The 23,779-nt window shown below is 60.0% G+C and overlaps 1 protein-coding gene across 1 annotated transcript in view; it reads left to right on the top strand.

The window, feature by feature from the left end:
- Positions 1-23,779, top strand: part of COL16A1 (collagen type XVI alpha 1 chain) — a 90,850-nt gene that overhangs the window by 27,722 nt on the left and 39,349 nt on the right. Inside the window, exons 9-29 of the mRNA XM_073317249.2 lie at positions 4,357-4,407; positions 5,524-5,568; positions 7,551-7,586; positions 10,794-10,820; positions 11,067-11,129; positions 11,758-11,799; positions 11,955-11,999; positions 12,900-12,935; positions 13,342-13,404; positions 14,320-14,364; positions 14,463-14,558; positions 14,879-14,917; positions 16,731-16,775; positions 17,699-17,734; positions 18,350-18,466; positions 19,379-19,414; positions 20,554-20,589; positions 20,789-20,917; positions 21,956-22,000; positions 22,480-22,515; positions 23,075-23,128. Coding sequence (XP_073173350.2) covers positions 4,357-4,407; positions 5,524-5,568; positions 7,551-7,586; positions 10,794-10,820; positions 11,067-11,129; positions 11,758-11,799; positions 11,955-11,999; positions 12,900-12,935; positions 13,342-13,404; positions 14,320-14,364; positions 14,463-14,558; positions 14,879-14,917; positions 16,731-16,775; positions 17,699-17,734; positions 18,350-18,466; positions 19,379-19,414; positions 20,554-20,589; positions 20,789-20,917; positions 21,956-22,000; positions 22,480-22,515; positions 23,075-23,128 — 1,122 coding nt within the window. The remainder of the gene's footprint in view (positions 1-4,356; positions 4,408-5,523; positions 5,569-7,550; positions 7,587-10,793; positions 10,821-11,066; positions 11,130-11,757; positions 11,800-11,954; positions 12,000-12,899; positions 12,936-13,341; positions 13,405-14,319; positions 14,365-14,462; positions 14,559-14,878; positions 14,918-16,730; positions 16,776-17,698; positions 17,735-18,349; positions 18,467-19,378; positions 19,415-20,553; positions 20,590-20,788; positions 20,918-21,955; positions 22,001-22,479; positions 22,516-23,074; positions 23,129-23,779) is intronic.

Genomic DNA, 23,779 nt, shown 5'->3' with positions numbered 1-23,779 from the left:
CAAAAGGGGTCTGGCTCGGATGAGGGGCCTTGTGGTGTACGTCCTGTCTCAGGAAGAGCTGTTGGTGGAAACAATCCCTAAATTGGTAGTAAATGTGTTGGGAACATTGGCAGGCGGGGGAAATGCCCTTGGCACTCACCGTGCTGGCCTCCTGACCCACTTACGGAGCTGCAGCCCCGACGCCAATAGAAAACCTGACCTTGTCAGTGCAGCTGTAATCATCTCAGCCTCTCCCAGCAGGGGGCGCTGTAGGGAGCAGGGCAGGAGTCCTGGCTGTGGGGTAGCTCACACCTATTCCAGTGAGGGGGTGCTGCAGGGAGCGGGGCAGGAGCGCTGGCTGTGTGAGGAGCTCAGAGCTACTCCATTCCCAGTGCCTCCCAGCGGGGGTCAGTGGAGGAAACAGGGTAAGAGTACTGGGGTGGGGAGGGGGGCATCCTTAGCTTGCTCCAGTCACTTCTTATTTCTTTGTATTGCCGTAGCACTAGGAGCCCTCCCCACGGCCCAGGCCCCCACGGCGCCAGGAGCTGTGCAAAGAAAACAAAGAGACAGTTCCTGCCCCAAACAGCTGCCAAGGGCAATAGGAAACTGCACTGCAGCCACCATGTAAGATGGGCGCGGAGCCCAGCTCACGCAGCCGGGAGCATGAGCTGCGGGGTTCGTATCCTTCCCTGGCTCCAGCGCTGTATGGCATGGGCTGCGGGAGCAGGTGCTCGCAGAAACCCCGCAGGAGCCTTTTGTGTAGGTCACCGTGTAACGCCGACAGATCCCCCCCAGTCGTCGGCGACTGGGATCGAACCAGGGACTTCAGGAGCTTAGTGCATGAGCTTCTACCGCATGAGCTAAAAGCCGATTGGCTGATTGCTAAGGCTGTAGAGCAGACTCACTGAACTCTCTTGAAGTGGTGGGACAGAACACAACACCCAGAAGGTGTGTGGGTTACAACCGCTCGCTGGGTGGGCAGCTGTGCTGGAGTGGGTGGGACGGCTGGAGTTCGCTCTGGTCGCCTGGTCTCTAACGAGGTGCATTTTTCCAGCTTTTGGCTTTTCCGGTCAAGTCTTGCCAAGCTGCTTTCCAGCCCAGCTCTGCTGCTGGTTTACCTGGATCTGAGTGCAACACACCTGCCCTGCCCCCCGTCTTGCCTTGGCAAGGGAGAAGCAGGCCTGGTTCCTCCTTGTTCCATCCAGAATCCGGATTGGCACCCGTGCAAAGCAGTGTTGGAGGGAGTTAGGACCGGGTGCTGCTTGGAGTCGGGATGGCTCGGGGAGCCAGGGGCTAGCGTTGCGGAGACTGAAAATAAAAAGAAATGAGAATCTCAGTCCCCGGGTCCCGGCCTCGGCCCCCACCATCACCCCATCGCACTGGTGTGGGCTGGGAGGCAGAGGGCTGAATGGGCCACAGCTGACGTGCTTTGTGGAAGGGTGTGTGCGCGTTGCAGGGGAAATTGCCCCTGTTCGAACCTGAGACCCCAGCCGGGCTGGAGGCAGGACATCGGCCTGGGTGGACCAATAGCCTGATCCAGAACCGTAACTCCTGCGAGTCTAACTGGCCAAATCCCCAGCTGGTGCAAATCGGCGTAGCTTCCTTGCAGTCTCTGGAGCTGGGCTGATTTACACCAGGTGAGGGGCCGGCCCGTGCCGCCAGTATGTGTCAGGAACAAACCTGTCCCTGACCCAGAGCCTCCCCCAGGTCCTTGAATCGCCTCCGAGTGCCCAGTCTGTCCACAGCTGGGCTGCCGTCACAGGCCATGGCTCCCAACCGCCTCCACTGCTCCCTGCGGTCTGGGAAGGCGCCCTGCCCGCCTGTTAGGCGGAGAAAGGACAGAGGCGTCTGACTTGGTGCTTTTTGTAACGCTGGCTTCAAGGCCTGACTTACTGAGACAGCCGAAAAATGGTATTCTGCCCCGCCCCAGCTCAGGGAAGCAATTATGGAATTAGCGCCAGGAGGCTGAGCAGCAGGGAGGATATGCAAATGGACACGTCTGGGCCTGGGGACACTCCCAGACAGGGCACCTCCGTCCCACGGCGGAGCGGCACGCAGGGCACGGAGCGCCAGGCCCTGGCTGGGTCGCTGCCAACGAGGGTTGAACCTGAGAACTCTAGGCCTTAAAGCACGAGCCCCTGTTGCGTGAGCTTAAAGGGCGCCATGTTGCTAGCCACGGCTGGAGCAGGCTCATGGGAACGTAGGGCTGGACGGGGTCTCGAAAAGTCCTCCTGAGGGAGGACCAACTTCCACATGTGGCCCTGCCTCCACTGGGGGGCTCCAGAGTGTGTCATACACCTGCTCTGGGTGGGAGCAGGGGAGTTGGCCAGGGGTTCTGGCATGTCGCTCGTGGGGCAGAGATTTGGCTATAGGGATGAATCTCTGAGCCTGGGGTATTTGGGTGTGAAGCAGGAATGGGCAGAGAGTGGGGAAAAGGGCTGGCAGAGTGACTGGCCTGTTCAGGTATGGGGCATATTGCACCCTTCAGCCATTAATACCCTGACAAATGTCCCCTGACACGGACCCAAATGCCCCCCCACCCATTGTGGCCTGCCGTGGGCTCCGAAATACAAACGGCCCGAGCAGTAAATTCCAGCCCCGCCGTCCCTATTGCTTCAGACACGCCTCTCCCCGCACCGGGGCCTCCCTGGCTTTCCACAGACGGCGCCCACGCTCCCCTTGAGCAAAACACAGCCGCATTGATTCGCCCCCTGAAAACCCCACATCGCATTTTCCACCGTCCAGAAGACTTAGCAGCAAGGGGGCCACCAGGTTCGGGGAGGGTGACTCGGACAGAGGGAAGAGGAGGGGGCTGGTGCAGGCAGAGCAGCGTAACTGCTGGCAGGGTGAGCGGTGGCCAAAGCCAGGGAGGGAGCGATGGAAAGGCAGAAGGGGGAAAACATCCCTCTGCAGACAAGTGGAGAGTCTGTTCCTGCCGAGGAGCATGTTCTGGGCCTTGGCCGTTTCCTGCGGAGCCGGTGGAGACAGACGGACTGGCCGGGAAACAAAGGGGATGTCTGCCCACGCGAGGGTCTGTCCAAGCATCTGGCCCTGCTTTCTCCAGCCGGACATGGGGATGGCTGAATTCTGGTGGCAAAGCCCAACGTGAGGGGAGGAGCGGCTGGGGTAGGGCTCTGGATGGAGCTGACCGTAACCTGCGCTCAGTACAAAGGTGCAAATGAAATAATGCCCAGGTCCATCTGGCACTGCCCCTGCGTGGCCCCGGTGCCATGTTGCCTGGCATCCATTTCCAGGAGTACCATTGCCTGGACAGGACCCCTGCTGCGGGGATGGGGTTACAGTCCAGAGGCTGGAGGGCAGGGCATGGAGTGCCGGTATTTTCCTCTACCCCCTGCTGTCTGCCCAGGTAAACACTAGGGCATGGTGTGCAAGCGAGCAATTCCCTGTCAGTGCCTCGTCTGGGGGTAGGTGTCAGCTGGAGCTGGGGAGGCTGGGGGCAGCCAGAGCCGGGGATGCAGGGTCAGAGAATCTGCATTGCCGAGACATGGCTTTGGACTGCAAAAGCGAACAGACGTTGCCGGAGCTTCTCTCTTGCTGTGTCTCTTGAGCCTCCATCCCCTCCTGGATGGAAGCAGGGCTCAGGGCCTGTCCCCAGACCAGCAGCCTGGGGCCAGATTTTGTTAGCATCCTCCAAGATGTGAGCAAGGAGCCCCCCTGCCCCCACCCCATTCTCCTTCCATGTTTGCAGGACCAGCAGGAGGTTGAGTTACCTGGCAAGAATAACAGGAGTACTTGTGGCACCTTAGAGACGAACAAATTTATTTGAGCATAAGCTTGCGTGGGCTACAGCTCACTTCATCGGATGCATAGAATGGAACATATAGTAAGAAGATATTTATATACACATACAGAGAACATGAAAAGGTGGAAGTAGCCATACCAACTGTAAGAGGCTAATTAATTAAGATGGGCTATTATCAGCAGGAAAAAAAAACTTTTGTAGTGCTAATCAAGATGGCCCATTTAGACAGTTGACAAGAAGGTGCGAGGATGCTTAACATGGGGAAATAGATTCAATATGGGTAATGACCCAGCCACTCCCAGTCTCTATTCAAACCCAAGTTAATGGGATCTAGTTTGCATATTAATTCAAGCTCAGTCGTTTCTCATTGGAGTCTGTTTTTGAAGCTTTTCTGATGCAAAATTGCCACCTTGAAGTCTGTTAGGTGGCCGACCTCAGGCTGTGGCCAAAGCTGGCCATTTCCTCTGTGCCAGACAGGGCCTCGCTCTTGTGTCAGGAATCCCAGCAGCTGCCCTTAAGTGCGGGGCTTGATCCTGGATCCCCACCAGCAGGAGGCAGGGAGCGTGGGAGGAAGGAGGCTCTATAATGTGCCCATTGCTTTGCTCTCTCCCCAGGAAGCGAAGGCATCTGGGCAGGTCGGCGTGGAGGGCCAGCCAGGAGGAAAGGTGAGGTGCTGGGGGCACTCAGGGCTGGGCGGGTCCTGCTGCCTGGCTGGGACGGGCTGAGGTGAAACCCTGCTGGGATCCATCCAGTTCTGCAGCCCTCTGGCAGCTGCTCCCAGACTGACCCCCCACCAGCTCCCTAATAGTCACCCTCCCAGACGGTCTCCTGCACACCGAACACCTTGATCTCCAAGGCTAGCCAGGTGGTTGCCAGCCCCACAGTGGGGCTCTGCATCACTGCCAAGCAGGGCTCCTCCTAGCCACGAGGCCTGGACCACCGCCTGGCATCAGGGGCTGCCTCACCTCCCTGCCTTTTCTTGGCACCCAAGGGCTCGTTTCCTCGTGCAGGATTCCTCGGCCAGGCCTGGACGGAGGGAAGCCCTGAGTGCTCTGGACGGGGTGGGGTGGAGGCGTCTTGCTCCATTGCCCTCCCGCTGCCCTCTGGCTTCATCTCTCGCTGCCAAGGCTACAGGCTGAATCAACCCCCAGTTTGTCTGGATTCAGCGCGCTTGGTCTAAGCTCCTCTTGGAGGGCGCCCAGCAGCATCTCAGCGCCTCCTTGTTCCAGCATTCCCTGGGCATTGGCTGGAACTAGCAAGCGCATCCAAAACGGCAGGCAAGAGGGGATGCTGGCCCCTCCAGTGTCCGACGCGCCCAGCCCCAGTGTGCCAGCCCAACTCCCTGTCTCGCCGTTCCTGCTGCTGGGGCCAATGGCTGGGAGCCCCAGGCAGGTGGTCCCAGGGGTCCCCCTCGCTGGGCATTCCCAGCTGAGCTTTAGTAATGGGGAGAGCGTGACCTGGTCTCCTTGCGGCCGATTCTGCTCTCGCTTAGGACAGGAGTAACTGCCCTGGGGCCGCGCCGAGGTGAGCGGGAGGAGTGTGGGGGACCAGGAGTGGGCCCCAGGCCGTGTTACTCCAGCCCCTCAGGCCTTGGACACGCTGGTGGAGAAGCAGCTCAAATACACCTGTGATAGAGACACGGCTGCAGCCGCCAGAACTGGTGCATCTTCCCCCCCCCCCCCCGCCCAGCATTAGTCCCCCCACCCCCGGCTGGAGAGAAGGGGAACAGGCAGCCTGCTTTATTGTCACACCTCTTTCCTCTCTGGGTTGCTCCCCTGCAGGGCTACCGAGACCCACGGGGCCAGCCACACAAGCCAGCCAATGAGGTAGGTTGAGGCTTTTCAGGGCTGGGCAATGCTCCAGCTGGGTGCAGGATGCAGGGGACGTCTGTGGTGAGCTCTGGCCCGTTCTCCTCTCTGCCTGCCCACTGGAGCCTGGCCGAGTGAGAACTGGGAAGGAGACTCCGGCTGGGCCCAGCAAGGGATGGGGCTCTGAGCGGGCTGGGCCCAGAGACCTCTGTGGCCGGTGTCTGCCTGGCTCAGAACCAGCTGCATCCCGGCAGGAGCTGGCCAGCCCAGAGGGAGCATTTCGCAGCCACTGGTTTGGCTGAAGGAACATGTGGGGAGCCACAAACCCACACATACAATCCCCCCGTGAGGCCTGGGCTGGCAGCTCCCAGAACCTCGCCAGCCGGGAGAGGAGATAGGAGGTGGAAGCCGTGGCTGTCGAAACGTCCAAATTCTCCGTCCTCTTGCTGCTCCACGGTGCTGGTTTTCCTGAGCCCCCTTGGCGGGCAGCCATGGCAGGATCCCAGCGCCGCGTTCGTGGAGTGGGAGTGTTCATGCTTTCATGGAAAAGCAGGGGAAGTGGGGGGGGGAGGGGGTGAAGAACTGCAAACTGTGCTTTTACCAGGGAAGCAGAGAGCGTGTTTCTGCCAACCCCAGCCCTTCGTCTTAACTCACCCCCTTAAAAAATTAACCAGCAGCAGGGCTGGGGGCAAAGGCTCAGGAAATGAGATGTTTGTACATCTCTGCCATGCGGGGGGCGTGTGCCTGGGGAGGCGTGTTGACATACATGGTGCTGTCACACCAGCACAAGCCGGCAGGTGGACATACCTGATCCTGCCCAACTGGCAGGGGCAGGAACATGGGCATCTGTGGCACAGTCGCACAGGTAGGTGTGGACACACAGGGCATCCGTGGGGGTGGGTGCGTTCACACTGAGTTGCTCGGGTTAGCGCAGGGCAGAATTCAGGCTCCAGAATCTTTCCCAGTGGGTCCTGTGTCGGAGGCAGGAATAACCCAGCTTGACTCTCAGATCCCTGGCTGGGTGTGGGGCCTTTCATTTGCAAGCTGCTCACATCTGACACCACGGCTGCAGAGACACAGGACCTGCGCAGCCTGGCTCCGAGTCCCTTCTCAGAGCAGCCCTGCACATTGAGGATAAAATCCTGCCCCATAATGCTTGGTGCGAGCAGTTACCATGGTGCCCCAGGTTTCCTCCTGCCCTGCTGGCTTGGCGCACCCTGCTACATGCTGAGTGTCGACTCCTTGGGCGGTCCCCAATTCGCTGATTGCTATGGTAACGCCTCACGCGCCGGGCCAGAGCTAACCTGCCTGTCCTCTACCTGTGGGAGCCACTGACTGGTTAATTCCACCATCCTGAGCATGGAGCAGGCAGCGGGCACTTCCCGGATAAGTGCCAGGCAGCAGTCGGGAGGTGGCTGTGGGGGGCGGGGGGTGGTGGGCCATGCAGCACCCAACTGGAGATTTGCAGGGTTGGTGCCATGCCATTCAAAAGCAAATTCCTGCCAATTTCTGCCTTCTAGGCCACATGGCAGATCACCTGGGACTTACTTTTGGGGGCCCAGTTTCCAACGGAGCCCGCGGGATTTGCAGGGCCTCAGTTTTGCACATGCACCAGCCTGTCTTACTGGCGTGGGGTCAGCCATGCAAAGGGTTCAATCCTGGAGGCTCGAAGCCCCACTGATGGCACTTGCTCAGCCTCGCGTGGGATCATGGCTGGGGGCCTGTTTGGCCCGGTCACCCACAACAGCCCTGTGGAGAGCGGTCTGGATGCCGGTCTCCAAACAGATCCAGGGCGGGAAGGTTTTAGACCCACTGATGCCACGGAGAGTGCAGCTAAGTGCGGCAAGGGGGCAGGACGTGAGCCCTTGGTGAGAGGCGGTTTTGCAGGATGCCCTTCCAGGGCGGCCAACCTCAACCCCCTCCGGTAAAAATCCCCGTCGCGGTTCAGAACGGTTTCTCCTGCTTCCTGACTGCCAGTGTCCTCTCCTCTTCTCTTGCAGTGCCCACCCTGTCCCCAGAAAGCCCCGCACGCCAACGTAAGTCAAGGGGCTGCTGCTTCTTGGAGCTTCCGGTGGGCTTTGGGTGGGGGCGTTTCAGTGGCAGCTGTCTCATGACAGTGTCTAGTGGCAAGAGAAGTGCGCGCTCTCCCTCTCTCTCTCTCGTGCTGTCACCCACACAATAGTTTTGGAGACGGGAAGCATGTCCCAGGGAGTAGGGCACTAGCCTAGGACTTAAGAGACCCCGGTTCAGTTCCCTGTTCTGCCACAGACTCCCTGTATGACCTTGGGCAAGTCACGTAGCCTCTCCATGCCTCAGGTGCCCATCTGCATATTGCAGCTCTCCTGCCCTGTGGAAGCCGCAAGAGCTATCCCAAGCAGAGTCTGCCTTGAGGGCTGAGTCTGTCCCGGTGCCAGGTGCTCCTTGCGGTGGAAATCACAGAGCTGCGACTCTGGTGGCGTTTTGTCGCTCTGGGGACTGGTGAGACGGCAGCGCACCGGCCACTGGATTCGGTATATCTCCAAGTAACACAGAAAATCTGCCCCAGCCAAGGCAGAGCTGCCCTGAATGCTGAGAGCCGACGGGACGGATACCCCCCTACAGCGCTGCTCTGGGCTGCGTTACAGCTCTGCTCTGTGATCAGGAACAGCCAGCATGGATTCACCAAGGGAAGGTCATGCCTGACTAATCTAATCGCCTTTTATGATGAGATTACTGGTTCTGTGGATGAAGGGAAAGCAGTGGATGTATTGTTTCTTGACTTTAGCAAAGCTTTTGACACTGTCTCCCATAGTATTCTTGTCAGCAAGTTAAGGAAGTATGGGCTGGATGAATGCACCATAAGGTGGGTAGAAAGCTGGCTAAATTGTCGGGCTCAACGGGTAGTGATCAATGGCTCCATGTCTAGTTGGCAGCCGGTATCAAGTGGAGTGCCCCAGGGGTCGGTCCTGGGGCCGGTTTTATTCAATATCTTCATAAATGATCTGGAGGATGGTGTGGATTGCACTCTCAGCAAATTTGCGGATGATACTAAACTGGGAGGAGTGGTAGATACGCTGGAGGGGAAGGATAGGATACAGAAGGACCTAGACCAATTGGAAGATTGGGCCAAAAGGAATCTGATGAGGTTCAATAAGGATAAGTGCAGGGTCCTGCACTTAGGACGGAAGAACCCAATGCACAGCTACAGACTAGGGACCGAATGGCTAGGCAGCAGTTCTGCAGAAAAGGACCTAGGGGTGACAGTGGACGAGAAGCTGGATATGAGTCAGCAGTGTGCCCTTGTTGCCAAGAAGGCCAATGGCATTTTGGGATGTATAAGTAGGGGCATAGCGAGCAGATCGAGGGACGTGATCGTTCCCCTCTATTCGACATTGGTGAGGCCTCATCTGGAGTACTGTGTCCAGTTTTGGGCCCCACACTTCAAGAAGGATGTGGATAAATTGGAGAGAGTCCAGCGAAGGGCAACAAAAATGATTAGGGGACTGGAACACATGAGTTATGAGGAGAGGCTGAGGGAGCTGGGATTGTTTAGCCTGCAGAAGAGAAGAATGAGGGGGGATTTGATAGCTGCTTTCAACTACCTGAAAGGGGGTTCCAAAGAGGATGGCTCTAGACTGTTCTCAATGGTAGCAGATGACAGAACGAGGAGTAATGGTCTCAAGTTGCAGTGGGGGAGGTTTAGATTGGATATTAGGAAAAACTTTTTCACTAAGAGGGTGGTGAAACACTGGAATGCGTTACCTAGGGAGGTGGTAGAATCTCCTTCCTTAGAGGTTTTTAAGGTCAGGCTTGACAAAGCCCTGGCTGGGATGATTTAACTGGGAATTGGTCCTGCTTTGAGCAGGGGGTTGGACTAGATGACCTTCTGGGGTCCCTTCCAACCCTGATATTCTATGATTCTATGATTCTATGATTCCTCAGTGTGAGAGCCCTGGTGCCACACACCCAGCACCCAGCAGGATTAGTGTGTGCGCAAAGCTCCTTCCATGGGACATCCCAGCCAGCCGGGCCTCCACAGCAGAGAAAAACAGTCCACGCATTATAGCCGATCCACTCCCACCTGGACCCCCTCAGGGTGGGGTGGGAGTTCCATGGAAGGGAACGCCCAGCCCCAGTTGCTCATCCCCAGGCTGGTAGCCGCAGGACTGGCGTTGCTTCCGAGGGGTTTATGTCTCTAGGACAGCTGCCGGAGAACAGGGCCCTGGAAGGACCCTCCGAGGAGTGACCAGAGGTTTGCACGGAGGCAGGGCTTGGAGCAGGCCCGTCTCGTTCATCTTGCTCAGGCCGGCCTGCCAAAGGAGTGAGGGTGGGGATGGAGGCCCCAGGCTAGGAGGGTTACTGATCCTGGCTCTGGCCCGTCTCCCACCAGTGGGGCTGTGGCAAGGCAGGGCTAGCTCCTCAGATCCCTCGCTCCCCGTTGGCTCCCAGCCCCTTCGGAGTCACAGCTTCGCTTTGGGAGATGCAGCCCCGAAACTGGACTGAATTTCAGTCTTCCCGGCAGCATCTGGCTCCATTGGGACCCAGCCTTCCAGAGCTCCCCCAGGACCTGACCTTACCTTCCTCAGGTGGCTGGAGCTTCACCTTGCTCTGGCCCCTTTGCCTTCTCCAAAGAACCCACCCACCTCTCTCTGGCCGATATCCCCTGGAGCAGCTGGATGGCCGAGGGAGAGCGCTGATGGCTTCAAGATGTCTGCAAGGTTCCTGTAGCAGCTGCGTGGGCACAAGGAGCTCTGATGGAGGGAAAGAGGGGATCAGAGCTCACAGCTGTTTGATATTCACCCTCCATGCCTGTATGACAGGCCAGTGTGGGCGCTGTCAGCCAGCTGGAGGAATTTATGGAGGACACTCGGATGATAAAACCCAGAGCAGTTTTGTGTCTTTCCTTAGTCCCCTTTATCTGCTGCGCCCAGCTCCCCCCAGCATGGCAGCCAGAGTCCAGTGGAGTGGGGATTTGAACTGGGGCTGAAGGGGGCATGTGACAGATACCACAAGCCTTTCCGTGGGCAGGCAGGGTGGCGTGGGACACCTAGGGGTCACCTGTGCTTCCGGGACAGGAGGTTGGAGCCAGAGCTCCATCTGAACTGTCGCCCTGAATGATTTTAAAAGGACACGGGACTTGTCCCTCTCCTTCCACCCATCCCTTGCTCCCACCCCGCTTCCTCTCCCCCTTCTCCTCCTCACTGGGGTGGCTCAGCTGAGAGACAACTAGGTTGCACTGATGAGTTTCATTTTGGTTTGTGCAGGTCACACTTGGTCTCCCCGGCCCCAAGGTAAGTTTGTCCTCGCCCTGACTGACAGACAGAGCCCAGCTCCGTCCCGCTTGTGCATGACCCACTTGCAGTTGGTAGTGAGTGCACGAGCGTGCAGAGGTATTCACGTGTGTTTGTCCGTGTGTGTCCATACATGCTGCATCCGTGTTCGTCCGTGTGCGTCTGGGGCTGTGTGCACTTGCAGGGGGCATGTATTCCCCTGTGCAACACAGATGCCTCTCATGGGACTGCCCCTCTCTCCTGCAGGGGGGCAAAGGAGAACGCGGACTCCCTGGGACATCCGGCTCGAAGGGGGAGAGAGGCGAGCGCGTGAGTGGTGTCGATGCGCCCGGCGCGAGGAGACACAGCCGCCCAGCTTGGGGGGCGACGGGCCCATCTGGGGAGACGGCCGCCATGTGCACACTGGGAATCCCCTCTAGCAGCTGCTGTGTCACGGCCGCCGGGAGCTTCCCCGGGCGCCTCATGTGCCGGCTGGCTGAGCCCGGTGCCGTGTGACGCTCTCCTGTGCAGGACAGCCGGGTGGGATGGCTCTGGGTCCCCACCCTGTGCCCCACCCGGCCCTTACTCCCATGGCCCCCGGTTCCCATCTCTCTACCCACTAATCCCCATGGGTGGCCCAGGGGGATGGTGACATGAGCAGCCTGAGGCCGGTCTGTATCGGACTCCTCCACGGGGCCTGGGCCTGCTCCAGAGATTGGGGGTCTCTCCCAGTGCAGGGGAGGGAAAGCCCAGTCTCCAGCCATGACCAGCCAAGAGGGGCTGCAGCCAGGGGTGGGCCTAGGCCGCAAAGCCTGGGAGCTTGGCCCGTTATCATGCTGATGGCGAAGGAACTTCCTGGCCGTGCAGGGCCCATTTCTGCCTTCCGCACCCCTCCCGAGCCCGGCCCCAGGCAGCCCCGTCTCCTTCCTCCCTCTGAGCATCTCCCTTCCTCCCGCAGGGCTTGAACTGCGTCCAGAGCTCCCCCGACGGCCCCTTGCAGGTGAGGCACCTCTCTCCTTTCCGGGCAGTCCCCTGGGGGAGGCATCCCCCGGGGGGCTTGGCCGCCCCCACCGGGGGGCTTGGCCGCGTCTGGCACCGCACGCTGCCTTGCACTACCCTCTTCTAACCCGCCCCTTGTTCCTTTTCTCTCCAAAGTGCATGGAGGGGCCGAAGGGAGAGAAGGGGGAGCAAGGAGACCTGGTGAGTAAAGCTTATCTGCATGGTTGGCCCCTTAAACTGCCCCCCCCGTCTCCTTCCAGTGCCATCTCTCCTCCCTCTTGGCGACAGAGGGTCAGCGTTGTCCCCGTCGGCCTCTCTCTGCCGTGCTGCCCAGGGGCTCCCTGCAGCAGTACCCACCGCTCAGCCCTACCGGGGTGCAGCGCCTCCGGCTTGGCCACCGTTTCGGGGAGCCTGTTTCCACTAGGGGCTTGACTGGGGCCACCTAGGCCTAGATGAGGTCTTGAAAGCCAGTGGTAGACCCAGCGGGTGTAAATGGGCAAAATGTCAAAGGAGTGACACCAATTTACGCCAGCTGAGGATCTGGTCCTGCTCCCAGAAACGGCTCTGGAATATACTGGGCCAAATGCTGCTTGCAACTTCATCGGAGTCAATAAGCCAACTCCAGCCAGGGAGTTACAGCCAGCGCCACTCCCACTGACTTGAGCAGAGCTGTGCCATTACCCCAGCTCAGGATCTGGCCCTGAACGTCACAACCGGCGGTGTCTGGCACCCCCTTTATCTTCTCCAAGGGCTCAGCTCTGACCCCCAGTTCCTTGTGACTCTCCCTCTCTTTGCAGCCAGGAGAGATCTTCCTCCCCTCTCCCCCCTGTCTCTCAGCCCTGCCAAGGCTTAATATCCTCCCGTATCCTAATAAATGCCGCTCAGATGTTGTGCTCTGTGGTGGCCAAATTTATCTTCTGGGAGATAAATATTTATTAGCCAGAACCTGGGGGGGGGGGGGCGGCATAGTGACACTCTCTGTGCATCCAGGGGGCGCATCACTGAGTGCTCTGCTGCAAAGTGAATCCTGAGTGGGGCTGGGCGTTAATGGCCAAGCGGAGGCAGAGGCCCGGTTAACCACCTTGTTTCTATTGCAAACAGGGCCTAGCAGGAGCGACCGGAGCTGATGGGCAGAAGGTAACTCGCTCTCCCAGTCAGCAGGGCAAGGGCCCAGGAGGGGAAGGTCCCGGTGGAGGCTTCTCCCCGCTTTGCAGTGGGTGGCTCTTCTGCAGGAAGGCATCTCCTCCTGCTTGGGAGAGGAGCCCAGGAGGCGAAAAGGGGTTGGGAAAAGCAAGGTCTGGAACTGGGGGAAAGGGGCAGGGAGGGCGCCAGGGGCTGGCGTGCGAGAGGGAACAGGGATGCTCGATGTGCTAACGGTGCTTGCCGTGAGCTGGGGGGCATGGAGGCTGCTGTCTCCCAGTGCGGGTGAGAAGAGGCAATGCAGGAGGTTGTGGGGCAGAGGCAGCTCCGGGGTCTGAGGAGTGGGGACAGCCAGGGCACTGGATTCTCCTCTGATGGGCAGTTTTCTGGATTGCTTCTCAAGGGGCAGAAAGGCGAGAAGGGAGATGGAGGTGTCCAAGGGAATCCCGGGATGCCGGGGCGCGACGTAAGTTGTTCATTGCACCGTGTGCCCCCTCTCCCCTTTTATTCAATCTGCCCTGGGGCTGCGGGATCCAGCACATGCTGGCGCTTTCCCAGGAGTTTCCTTGTGGTTTCCCAGTTCCTTGCTAGCCTTGGAGAGACGTTCAGATTCCTACTGTCTCTGCTGCATCCACTCCCTGTTCTAGCTGGTGACGATGTCCCAACCCAGCGATGCTGCAGGGCTCTGAGAGCACCCAGCGGCTCTAATGGGTCGCTGAGTCATGACTGAGCTCAGGCACAAGAGGGCTTTCCCTGTAGAGGAGACGTAAATCTGCAGCGCTGAGGGCCTGTGTTCAATCAAGATCCCACAAATTCCCAGCTGCCTAGTCATATTCCACCTCCCTAAATTCCCTGTTGTCTCAGCTGGGAGAGGGATTCTTCACATCCCATGCCACACTGCTGAATGGTGGTGCTGGGTGCTGCAAAACAGCTCCCACAGTCCACCCCAGAGGTGGCCGCATTCCACGAGTGGCCGAGTGATCCTTACAAAATATGGCAAAGAGGTTTGAGATCCCTCAGGATAGAGGGTGCTGTGTATACGTGAGAGGATACAATGGCTCCTTCTTCCTTTTAGGATCAGTTTGATGCATTTCTCTGGGAGCCCCAGAAGCCCTAGAAAACGGATCAACCCGTATTTTTTAATGGCAAAGGACAAAGACAGTTTCATGCTGTGATCTGTGCCAGGGGCCGTGCACTGCTCGGTGCCTGTGGGACACCTTCTGGGAGCTCGTTGTTGTGATTATTGATGAGGTGTATTATGGTAGCACCTAGGAGTCCCAGTCACAGCCCCACTGTGCAAGGTGCTGTACAAACACAGCAGAGAAAGATGGTGCCCAAAGCGCTTACAATGTTCTAACCCCTGCTTTCCTTCTCCTGCTAGGGCCGGCCTGGAGAGATCTGTGTGGTGGGGCCGAAGGGACAGAAGGTACCGTGCTGCGGGCTCGGGGTGGGGGGAATTGTGACTGGGGATTTGAAGGCTGTGCCGATGGGGAGGCCAGGCTCACAGCTATGTTTGTGTTTTAGGGCGATCCGGGGTTCGTTGGACCCGAGGGGTTAGCCGGTGAGCCAGGCCCCCCGGGGTTACCAGGTCCTCCAGGGAGAGGACTTCCAGGGAAAACAGTAAGGATTTGGTTCCATTGCTTCTCCTCACTTCCCTGAACTCCACATTGTCCGGTCTGCAGAAGCTTCCCTCCTGGGGCGTCTGCTGTTCACGGCTGCTGGCCTCTGCAAGAGTGAGCTGGGCCTCAACAATCCTGTCGGTCAACGGGCCGCATGGAATTTCAGGCCCTTCTGTCGCCGTATGGGCGAGCTGAGGGCATATCACCGCCTTGCTGACGCACTGCTCAGCAGGTTGCGGGGAGGCCTGGCTGCTCCTTGGGGTGTGCAGCTCCATCTAGAAGGGAACTCGCTGACCTCTCTCTCTCTCTCGTTAATTTCAGGGTGACCCCGGTGGCCCCCCAGGTCCTAAAGGGGAAAAAGTAAGTGCAGCCGCATCTAGTGACCCAGCGTGCCCATGGGGTCAGGTCTGACCTGGGTATGAGCTTGAACTTCAGACAGCCACAGCTGCTAAGTCTGGAGCCGACTCTGATCTTCTCCCGAGCTCAGGAGAGGTGTCCTGAATGGGGCCCATCTCTGGTTTAAACCCTTGATCTTGCTGCCTGTTTCCCCCCCGGTCTCGTGTCCCAGCGGAGGCCAGTCGGACTTTTCTTCCCTCACCACTTGGTGGCCAGACTCGTACCGGCCCAGATTCGACCCCTCCCTTGTCAGGGCGGCAGTGAGCACAAGGGACCCGTGAGGATGCCCCCGTGTTCGCTGCTAGAGCAGGGACCCACTTACTACTGGGACGCAGCAAGGTGCTGTGTGGCCCCCCCCTTGGATGCTTTGCTTCCCTTGCTCTCCGGCCCAGCCTGTGCCCCAAGCGTCTCCTCTTCTGCGCGCTGCCCCCTCGCACCCTGGAGGGAAATAAGGAATAATCCAGGAGGCGTTACTGGGACTCGGGTGCGTCGGCAGAGCAGGGGAAGGAGCCTAGGGTTGGAATGGCAGGGGCAGGGGGGCTACAGGCCAGGGTTAAGGTGCATTGGCAGAGCGGGGGGTGGAGCCCAGGGTTGGAGCCCAGGAGCAGGGGGGCTGCAGGCCAGGGTTAAGATGTGCTGGCATCAGTCTCTCAGGTAATTCTAGGCGCATCTCACCGTAGTGCACATGGGTTGCACTGGCCCCTTCTGTCCAGTCCGTGGGCTGTCTGTCATGTGCCTGGGCCCAGGACCTGGGAAGAGCTTGCCCACCTCTGGGCCTGACTCTCTCCCCTGACTTCCATGGGCTCTAAGCTCCCGCCCCTGCTCCTGCCCCATGGGCTGGGAACTCACAGAGGGTAGACACCTGGCAGCCCCCGCCTGGTAGGAGCAGCATCCCACGCTCCAGGCTGGAGAGAGCCTCGTACGTGCTGATGTGGCACCATGCCCCTCCCTTCCCTGGCGTGCGGGGCAGCGAGCTGGAGCAGGGCCCCAGGCTCCAATTGCTCCAGCTGGTGGAGTGTCACCGCGACTCCGGGACCCTCCCTGTGGGGCGGTGCAGCAAGCACCACTGGGCGTTCGTGCCCTTGGCCGGGCGGCACAGCAGAGGGCCGAGCGCTGCCCCGTGCCGCTCCGCCAGGGCACCGTGAGCCTGAGCCGTGGCGGAAGGGGGCTGGGTATTTGCACTGGCGGTTGCTTCCCCTGCTTGTGCGATGAAAAGGTTCCCAGCTGCCGTGCGATGTTTGGGCGAAAGGTGCGGGAGGCTGGAGCAGGGAGCCCAGAGGGGCAATGGGGGGATGGCGGGCTGCTGTTTCTTACAGGGATTTTTGTCTGTCTGAGAGGCCCAGCAGAGGCAGGTTTATCGCTCAAGCCGCGCCTCTTCTCGCTGTCCCAGTGCACGGGCCTGGCTGGGCAGAACGTTCCCCGCGGGCCGGAGGCTCAGACCTTTGCCTGCGTTCGGAGGAGCGGGAGTCTCCTGGCAGTGCGTGTGATGCTGCCCATTGCATCCATCCCCATCCTGCCACGGGGGAAAGGGCCATTGCCAGAGTAACTGGGCTGCTGGTCTGGCCGATGCTCTGGGATTCCCCCCTGGGGGTTAGGCAGGGCTTCTGGGGTCCTGGGGGATTGCTGATGGGGTGGAAATTGGATTCTGACTCCTCTCCAGGGAACAGGACGAGCAGGGGACAGGGTAGGATCCAGGGGTATCGACACTGCTGTTGGGCAGAGCCCAGGCCCCTGGCCCCGCTCAGTTTGTTTGTGTTTCTCTGGCCTCTGTTTCTAGGGTAACTCTGGATCTCCTGGACCCGGAGGTTCAACGGGGAAGCCCGTAAGTAGCATGGAGGCGGGGCGGGCGTTGGAGGGCTGGGGGGGCGGCGTGTGGCTGCCTGCCCGGGCTGGGTGGGGAAGGCAGAAATGGGCCGTGAGCCCAGCCCAAGGGCGAGGGCTGGGACAGCCTGTATCTTGGTGCAGAGGCCCCCCGGCTGTGACCCTCCCTGGCCGTGAGACACGTGGCTTGTTGCTCACACCCCGGCCTCTCCTCTGGAGAGCTGCGTTCAAGTTTAGCTCTTGGGCCTGGAAGGCCAGAACGTCTGAGCCCAGCCCGCTCCCCGTTGGGGGGTCACCTGCTCCGCACACGTTCCTGCGTGTCATGGGGGAGCTCTGCTCGGGGCTGGCCCAGCACCGCCGTGGCAAGGAGAGGGGGTGCAGGTCAGGAGTGAGGGGCATCAGCAGAGCCGTGTGGAGACAACTCAGGCCTGCAGCATAAGAGGGAAGTGCATTGGGAGTGGGTTGGGGGGCCCCGGGCTGAAACAACGGAGTGCTGCCGGTCAGGAGCGAGGGGCATTGGCAGAGCTGCTTGGGGAGAGCCCGGGGCTGTGGGTCAGGACTGAGGGGCATTGGCTGGGGAGGGGGTGGGTGAGCTCAGGGCTGGGGTAGCAGGGAGCTGTGGGTCAGGACTGAGGGGCATTGGCTGGGGAGGGGGTGGGTGAGCTCAGGGCTGGGGTAGCAGGGAGCTGTGGGTCAGTACTGAGGGGCACTGGCAGAGCTGTGTGGAGGCTTTGCACACCTAGTCGTTCCTTTGGTTGCACAACACTAGACTGGATTTGGTGACGCTCACCCCATCGCTCTGCCGGGCTGATCCAGGGCAGGGTCTGGCTGCTGCCCTCTATCCCATTGCAGCCCAGGCCTTGGGACTGGGTTTGCTCAGCAGCTCGGCCTAAGCTAACCAGCATCTTCCCTCCCCCCACACAGGGCAAGCCAGGGGTCCCAGGCCTGAAGGGAGACAAGGTGGGTACCACACAGGGGCCTGGCAGGGGGGCTGGTTTCTGTTCTGTGCACCATGGGGCTCTGCAGATGAGGCAGCTGCCTCTGGGGTCAAGGTGGGGCCTTCCCACATCTGCCTGCCAGGGGAAGCTTAGAAGCCGGAGACCTTCCACGGAGCTGCCTCCCCACTCCAGGCCCCTTTCTAGGGAAAGGAGGGTGAGATGAAGTGGATCCAGGCAGCACCAAGGACCAGGAACTCAAGAGCCAGCTTCTCTGAGCCCTGCCTGGGTTCTCCGTCCCATTCAGTCCTGAGTGTTTGGGTGCTGCCCAGAAAGACCCCTCAGAGCCTGAATCTCTGGCCAGAAGCTGCCCCATCCTCCGACCCTGCTCTGGCCTACATTTGGTTTTCCCCTGCCCTGGGGCTATTGAGGGATCCTGACTGGCTCGCCTGGTGCTGGTCCAAGGTTGGGATCTGGGTCCAAAGCTCAGGGTGGTTTGGGCCAGGTCCATTGTTACATCAGTTGTGCTGTGGGATCGCGGGGTCAACACCCCACGTGGACGCAATGTCGGCTCCCAAAAACAAAACTCGAGGGCCCCCGGGGCCATGGCCCATGTCTCAGCATCTCCTCTCTCCCACAGGGGGATTCATGCGAAGTTTGCCCCACCATCCCTGAGGGGATGACGCATGCTGTCGGCCTCCCGGGAAAGCCGGGACCCAAAGGAGAGCCTGGAGTGCCGGGGAAAGCGAGGCTCTCGGTGAGTCTGAACGCGCTGCCGTGCCCCTGAGCGGAGAACCCGCGCGCCCTCTGTGCCGGGAGCCGGGTGACCGTCCCCACATCCATGCATGGGGAGCAGAGGGTTGAAACGAGGGCGGGGGCAAGGAGGGGGTGGTGGAAGGAGGTGGTGTTTGCTCGTGCACTGAGTTGCCGGGGTGTTACCTCTCCCTGTTTGGCTGCCTAACTAGAGCACGGCCTCATGCAAACCAGGGTCCCCTGCACTACCCCCAGATGACCCCGGGCACACCAGTCTCCCCGCCCCACACTGTCACCTAGGACTATGGATAGGCCTTGCGCCCAGCCTTCCCCCAACCTTGCTCTCCCTGGTAATGGGGTCAAGGAGGAGGTTGTGCTGGGGTCTGGGTTAGAGGCAGGATCGGGCCCGAACTTTCCTGCCTGTTCTCAGCTCTTGGACCCCCAAGTCAGCAGGACCCAGGGAATCAGCCCTCCTGGCTTGCAACCCAGCCCAGAGCTGATACCATAAAGGCAGACTCAGGGGGAGAGCCTGGGATCCCACTTCTTAATCTTCCCATCCCCGAACTCTAGCCATCCCATTATCCATCCAGGTTCCGTCTGCAGGGTCCTTCCCGATCCTGCTCATGAGTTGCCATCCAGCTTCTGCGATGGGCCCCTGGGGCGCCCCCTTGGCTCCCCTCCAGGAGAGAGGCCAGCAGATGCAATGGGAGTGAGGGGCCGGTGGGACATTCGGGGGGCAGAGAGCACTGATGTGGGGGAGGGTCTTAGTGCAGCCTCGAGCGGGAAGCACCGTACCAGATGGAGCAATGTACACGCGTCCTGGCGACAGGGCAGCCGGCTTGAGCCTGGCGTCCTGGCCGAGGTGCAGCCGCAGGGCGTTTCTGTTGGTCTCACCTGTTTGTTTTCCCCCCTGCAGGACAAGGCAGGGCTCCCCGGACCCAAAGGCAACAGGGTGGGTGCCTCAGAGAATTGACGCCTCGGTTCTAGCCGGGCTGTTGTAGCATTTCCTGTCTGCCCGTGCAGGGCTCTGACCCCCAGGGCGATGACTGTCGCTCAGAGACTTTAACGCCAGAGGGACCCTCGTGATGATCTCCTCTGACTTCCTGCACGTGGCAGGCCGCAGAATCTCCTCCACCCACTCCTGTAACAGACCCAGACCCTCTGGCTGAGTCACTGACGTCCTCCAGTCAGGATTTAAAGACGTAAAGTTACGGAGAATCCGCCCCTCCGAGTGACCCGTGCCCCATGCTGCAGAGGAAGGCGGAAAAGAAACCCCAGGGTCTGCGGAAAGATTCCTTCCCGACCCCAGATCTGGCGGTCAGCGGGACCCTGAGCATTTCGTCCCTCTGGCTCTATTCTCAGAAGGATAGGAGCAGGGAGCTGGGGCACTGCTGGGTTTCCCCCAAGAGGAGGGCAATGGATGGGGGAGCGGGATTCAGAATGGTCTTTCTCCACCCCTCCCACAGTGAAGGGGAGGGTCTGAAACTAATGTTCCCTCCATACTGGAGGGGTTTTGCACTGATGTGGCTCCACCAATGCACCCCCGGGAAATTACGGGGGAAAGTCATTCTGATGCCAACCCCCTTCTTGCACCAGGGCAGCACATCTGCCCCAGCAACGTAGCCATGTCCCTATAGTTACCCTGGGCACATTTCCCTAGTCTGGGGAAGCCTTCGATTTGTCTGTAATAGTCGATGGTGAGTCCACGGCCGTGCTGGTCTGGGAGAAGGGCAGAGATCTGTTATGCTGGGACTGACCCAGGCTCCCGCACCAGCTGCAGGACAGCTGTCAAGTCAGCAGCTGCTGCCCTGCTGTCGTTGGCTAAGGCACATCTTCCTGCTTCCCTACCGTGTGAGCTACAGGAGAATCGCCCATATCTGTTAGCACTATAGGGCCTGTGACACACACTGCTGAACACTTCGTATTCTGTCCAGTAGAGGGGAGCAGCGTTTGCACATCCCAACCCTCCAGCAGCAGCTTCCTCTCTCCCAGTGTCCCGCTGGGAATGCTGGCTGAAGAGTGTTTTGAAGGCAGCAAGCGTCGGGCTTTGCATCCTGCCTCTGACACCCTGTGTGTGTCTGCTTCTTTCAGGGAGACCCTGGCATCAATGGAATAAAAGGAGAGAAGGTGAGTGCCCGGGTCCCTCAAATCTCCTGCCCATCCTTAGTGTCGTCGGCCCCCTTCTCCTCTCGGATCGCAGGCCCTCTCGATGGTCACCACCCCTCCGAAGAGGAGCCCCGAGTCTGGCCTGCAGCCTTTACCCTGTTATGGCTCGCAGAGGCACTGGGAGCCTGTCTGACCCAGCGCCGTTTGGTTCCTTCCCTAGGGTGCCCCGTGCGTGTCGTGCAATCCCGTCGCTCTCGCCTCCATGCTGCAGAGCTCCGACCAGCTCCCAGGGAAGGAGGGGCCCAAAGGGGAGCCAGGGTCCCCAGGGATCGGGCTGCCCGGGCTGCCGGTAAGTACACGCCCTGTTCCTTGGGTCTCGAGCATGAGGCGGGGCAGGCTAGAGGCTGTGCCGGGCAGAGTCCCTGGGGTGTGGGCATGTACCCACGCAGGCCTGATCCCAGCCAAAGAGGGGCTGAGACACTGCTGGGGACAGCCTGAGTGGGGCATGGAAGGCGGATCTGGCTCCCCATCCTGTGGGAGGCAGAGGAGGCTGCAGGCCCCTGGTGTGTAGTGAGGGAGGGGAGAAAGGGAGTGGAGCCAGATGGTAAAAGCTGCCAGACCCCACCTGCCCAGAGGGAGGAAACGGGCCCAGCGCCCCAGCCTTCAAACAGCCAAAGGAGCCTTGCCCACACAGCTCTGCAGAGGTCATTAGAAGGCTCCTCTCAGCCCTGATCTCCTGTCCTCCCCAGGGACATTCAGCTTCCCCAGCTCTCCCTACCTGCACTAACCCACTGGAGCTGAGCCCCTGGGGGTCCGTGTGTAGCCAGCCTCCTGGCTGGCCTCCCAGTGGGGTCAGATCCCGCCGAGCATCTGTGCTCAGATCTTGGGCCTCTGACTGCTGGAGCCAAAGGAGGGAGTCCCCTGGCAAGCAGCTGTAGAAAACATGGAACAGTCACTAGGGCGGGGGACGCGGGCCGGTCCTGCAGGGCGGGTCACGCCCATGAGAGGTCTCAGCTCAGGGGAAAGCTCTTGAGTTTCCTTCCTTGCAAAGATGGGCCTAAATCCAACCCCAGAGAGCCTCGTATCCAAACCTGGCTGCTACCCTCATCTCTGCTCCAACCCCCTAGGGCCTGTGCCCCCATCCCCACGGGTGTTTTAGCCTCTTGCCCTTTCCTCTTCCCCCCACCACCTTAAGAAGCCTGGCACCTGGTGCCCCTTTTCTCCCCTTCCCTCCCTGTTGCCTTGGCCCAGCTGGGGATGAACTCTTTGCTCCCTCCCTGGCTCATTCCTAGGGGCTCCCCACTCTGCAGGTTTGCAAAAGGCTGTGCTGGGCTCCTTGGGATCCTCCTGCTGGATGGGTAACTTGGTTTCTTTGCTTGGATTGCAGGGTAAAGCCGGGGCCCCTGGGCTGGCCGGATCCAAGGGGCAGCAGGTGAGTCCCCTCATCCTTCTGCCTGCGGCTTCCCCTGGGGGTGGAGGGTTTCTGAATGCGAAGGGTTAAACCCTGGAGGTGGGAGGTTGGATCCATTACAGCAAACCCTGCCTGGCCCTTCCCCGTAGCTCTCTCTGCACTGCGGATAACAATGTTGCCTTCACTGCTGCCCCAAACTTCTCAGGCCCTACCCTGGCTCCCTGCCCTGCTCCCTTTGCCCCACGCGGGCAGCACCGAGGGGCCACATCTCCCTGCTGGGGAGGGGACTCTGCCAGCTGGGCCTCCCCGACCTAGTTTTGGCAACCGGCGGCTTTCTGGTGGCGCCCTGAACCAGGCTGAGGACGCACCGAACCTAAACTCCTGGCATTGTGAACCTCTTCGCCCTGCGCTCGTTTGCAGTGCTGGGTCTGTGTGGTCACTGTCTTCCTCCCTCCCTTCTTCTGGGCCTGACCACCCGCGCTCTCTGCTTTGCTTCCTAGGGGGAGGTCGGAAAGACGGGACCGGCCGGCAAACCTGTGAGTACAGGAGCTGGATGCCCTAGGGCTGGGTGGGGCGCCCTCTTGTGGGGAGCTAGTCGTTGCCCCACTGGCAACCACAGCAGAGGCTCCCGAGGCACCTGAGAGCAGCGTCAGTAACGTGTTGTGAATGCAGCGAATCCGTGCAGAGCGCGGGTTGACAGAGACATGGATCGGATCACCAGGAGGTCCCGAGTGCATACACAGAGAATGTGTGTGTATGGGATTGCAGGGGCCTGTCGCATGCACGTATAGGAGTGTGTCTACATGTGTGGGTTTGCAAGGGTCTGTTGTGTGGGCGCATAGGTGTGTGTACTTTTGGGATTGCAAGAGCCTCTCGTGTGTGCATGAAGGTGTGTGTGTACAGGTGTGGGTTTGCAGGGGTGTGTTCTGTATGCACGTAGGGGTGTGTGTACATGTGTGGGTTTGCAGGGGCCTGTTGTGTATGCACGTAGGGGTGGGTGTTCATGTGTGGGTTTGCAGGGGCCTGTTGTGTATGCATGTAGGTGTGTGTACGTGTATGAGCAGAGCTTTATAGGCACCTGTCTCACCTCTGCAGGGGATTCCAGGTGACAGAGGGAACACTGGGCCTGCAGGACTGAAAGGAGAGAAGGTGAGATCCTGGAAACCCTTGTTCCAGAAGGAGAAGGCCAGGGATGCTCTCCCACCCAGCTCACCCCTAGAGCTGTGCCCTTGTTGAGCCTCTTATGGAAACTCCCTCCCGGCAGCTGTTTTGGGGCGGGAGGGTGTCTCCCGAGAGTCCCCTTCCTCATCCGAGTGCCCCCCCCCAGCTCCTCCATGGCTGTGCATCCCCAGCACAGGCGTTACAGCCACATGATGTGGCTCAAAAACCTCCCAGCTGGTGCGTGAGACGGGCGCCTTGGCCAGAACATAAAGCCAGGCTGGCCTGGCTCACCTTCCCCACCAGCAAAACCAGGGGTCTCCAGGGGTCTGCCACCCACCCCCACCTCTACCTGTGCACGGCGTGGTCACCGACATGAGCGGACAGCTCTGCTTGGGTGGCCAGGCACCCCCTGCCCAGGCATGGGTAGCCCCATTTTGTATAAGGCAGGGTGGGATCTCCAGCCCACAGGCTGGCCCAGCTCCTGGGTGACAGCAGTGAAGCGAGGATGAAATCCCTCTGCCCTGTGAGCTCCGTGGAGCTCTGAGCCAGCTGGTACCTCCTGGACTCCCTCCAGCCACAGAGCAGGGCCCGCAGGGAGGAGCGCCCCCCACGACCCCTTAGCTGGAGGGCTGAGCCAGG

The sequence above is a fragment of the Lepidochelys kempii genome, chromosome 19, assembly GCF_965140285.1.
Source record: "Lepidochelys kempii isolate rLepKem1 chromosome 19, rLepKem1.hap1, whole genome shotgun sequence".
NCBI lineage: Eukaryota > Metazoa > Chordata > Testudines > Cheloniidae > Lepidochelys > Lepidochelys kempii.
Note: the sequence above shows the minus strand (reverse complement) of the source record. Positions and strands in the feature narration are given on the sequence as shown.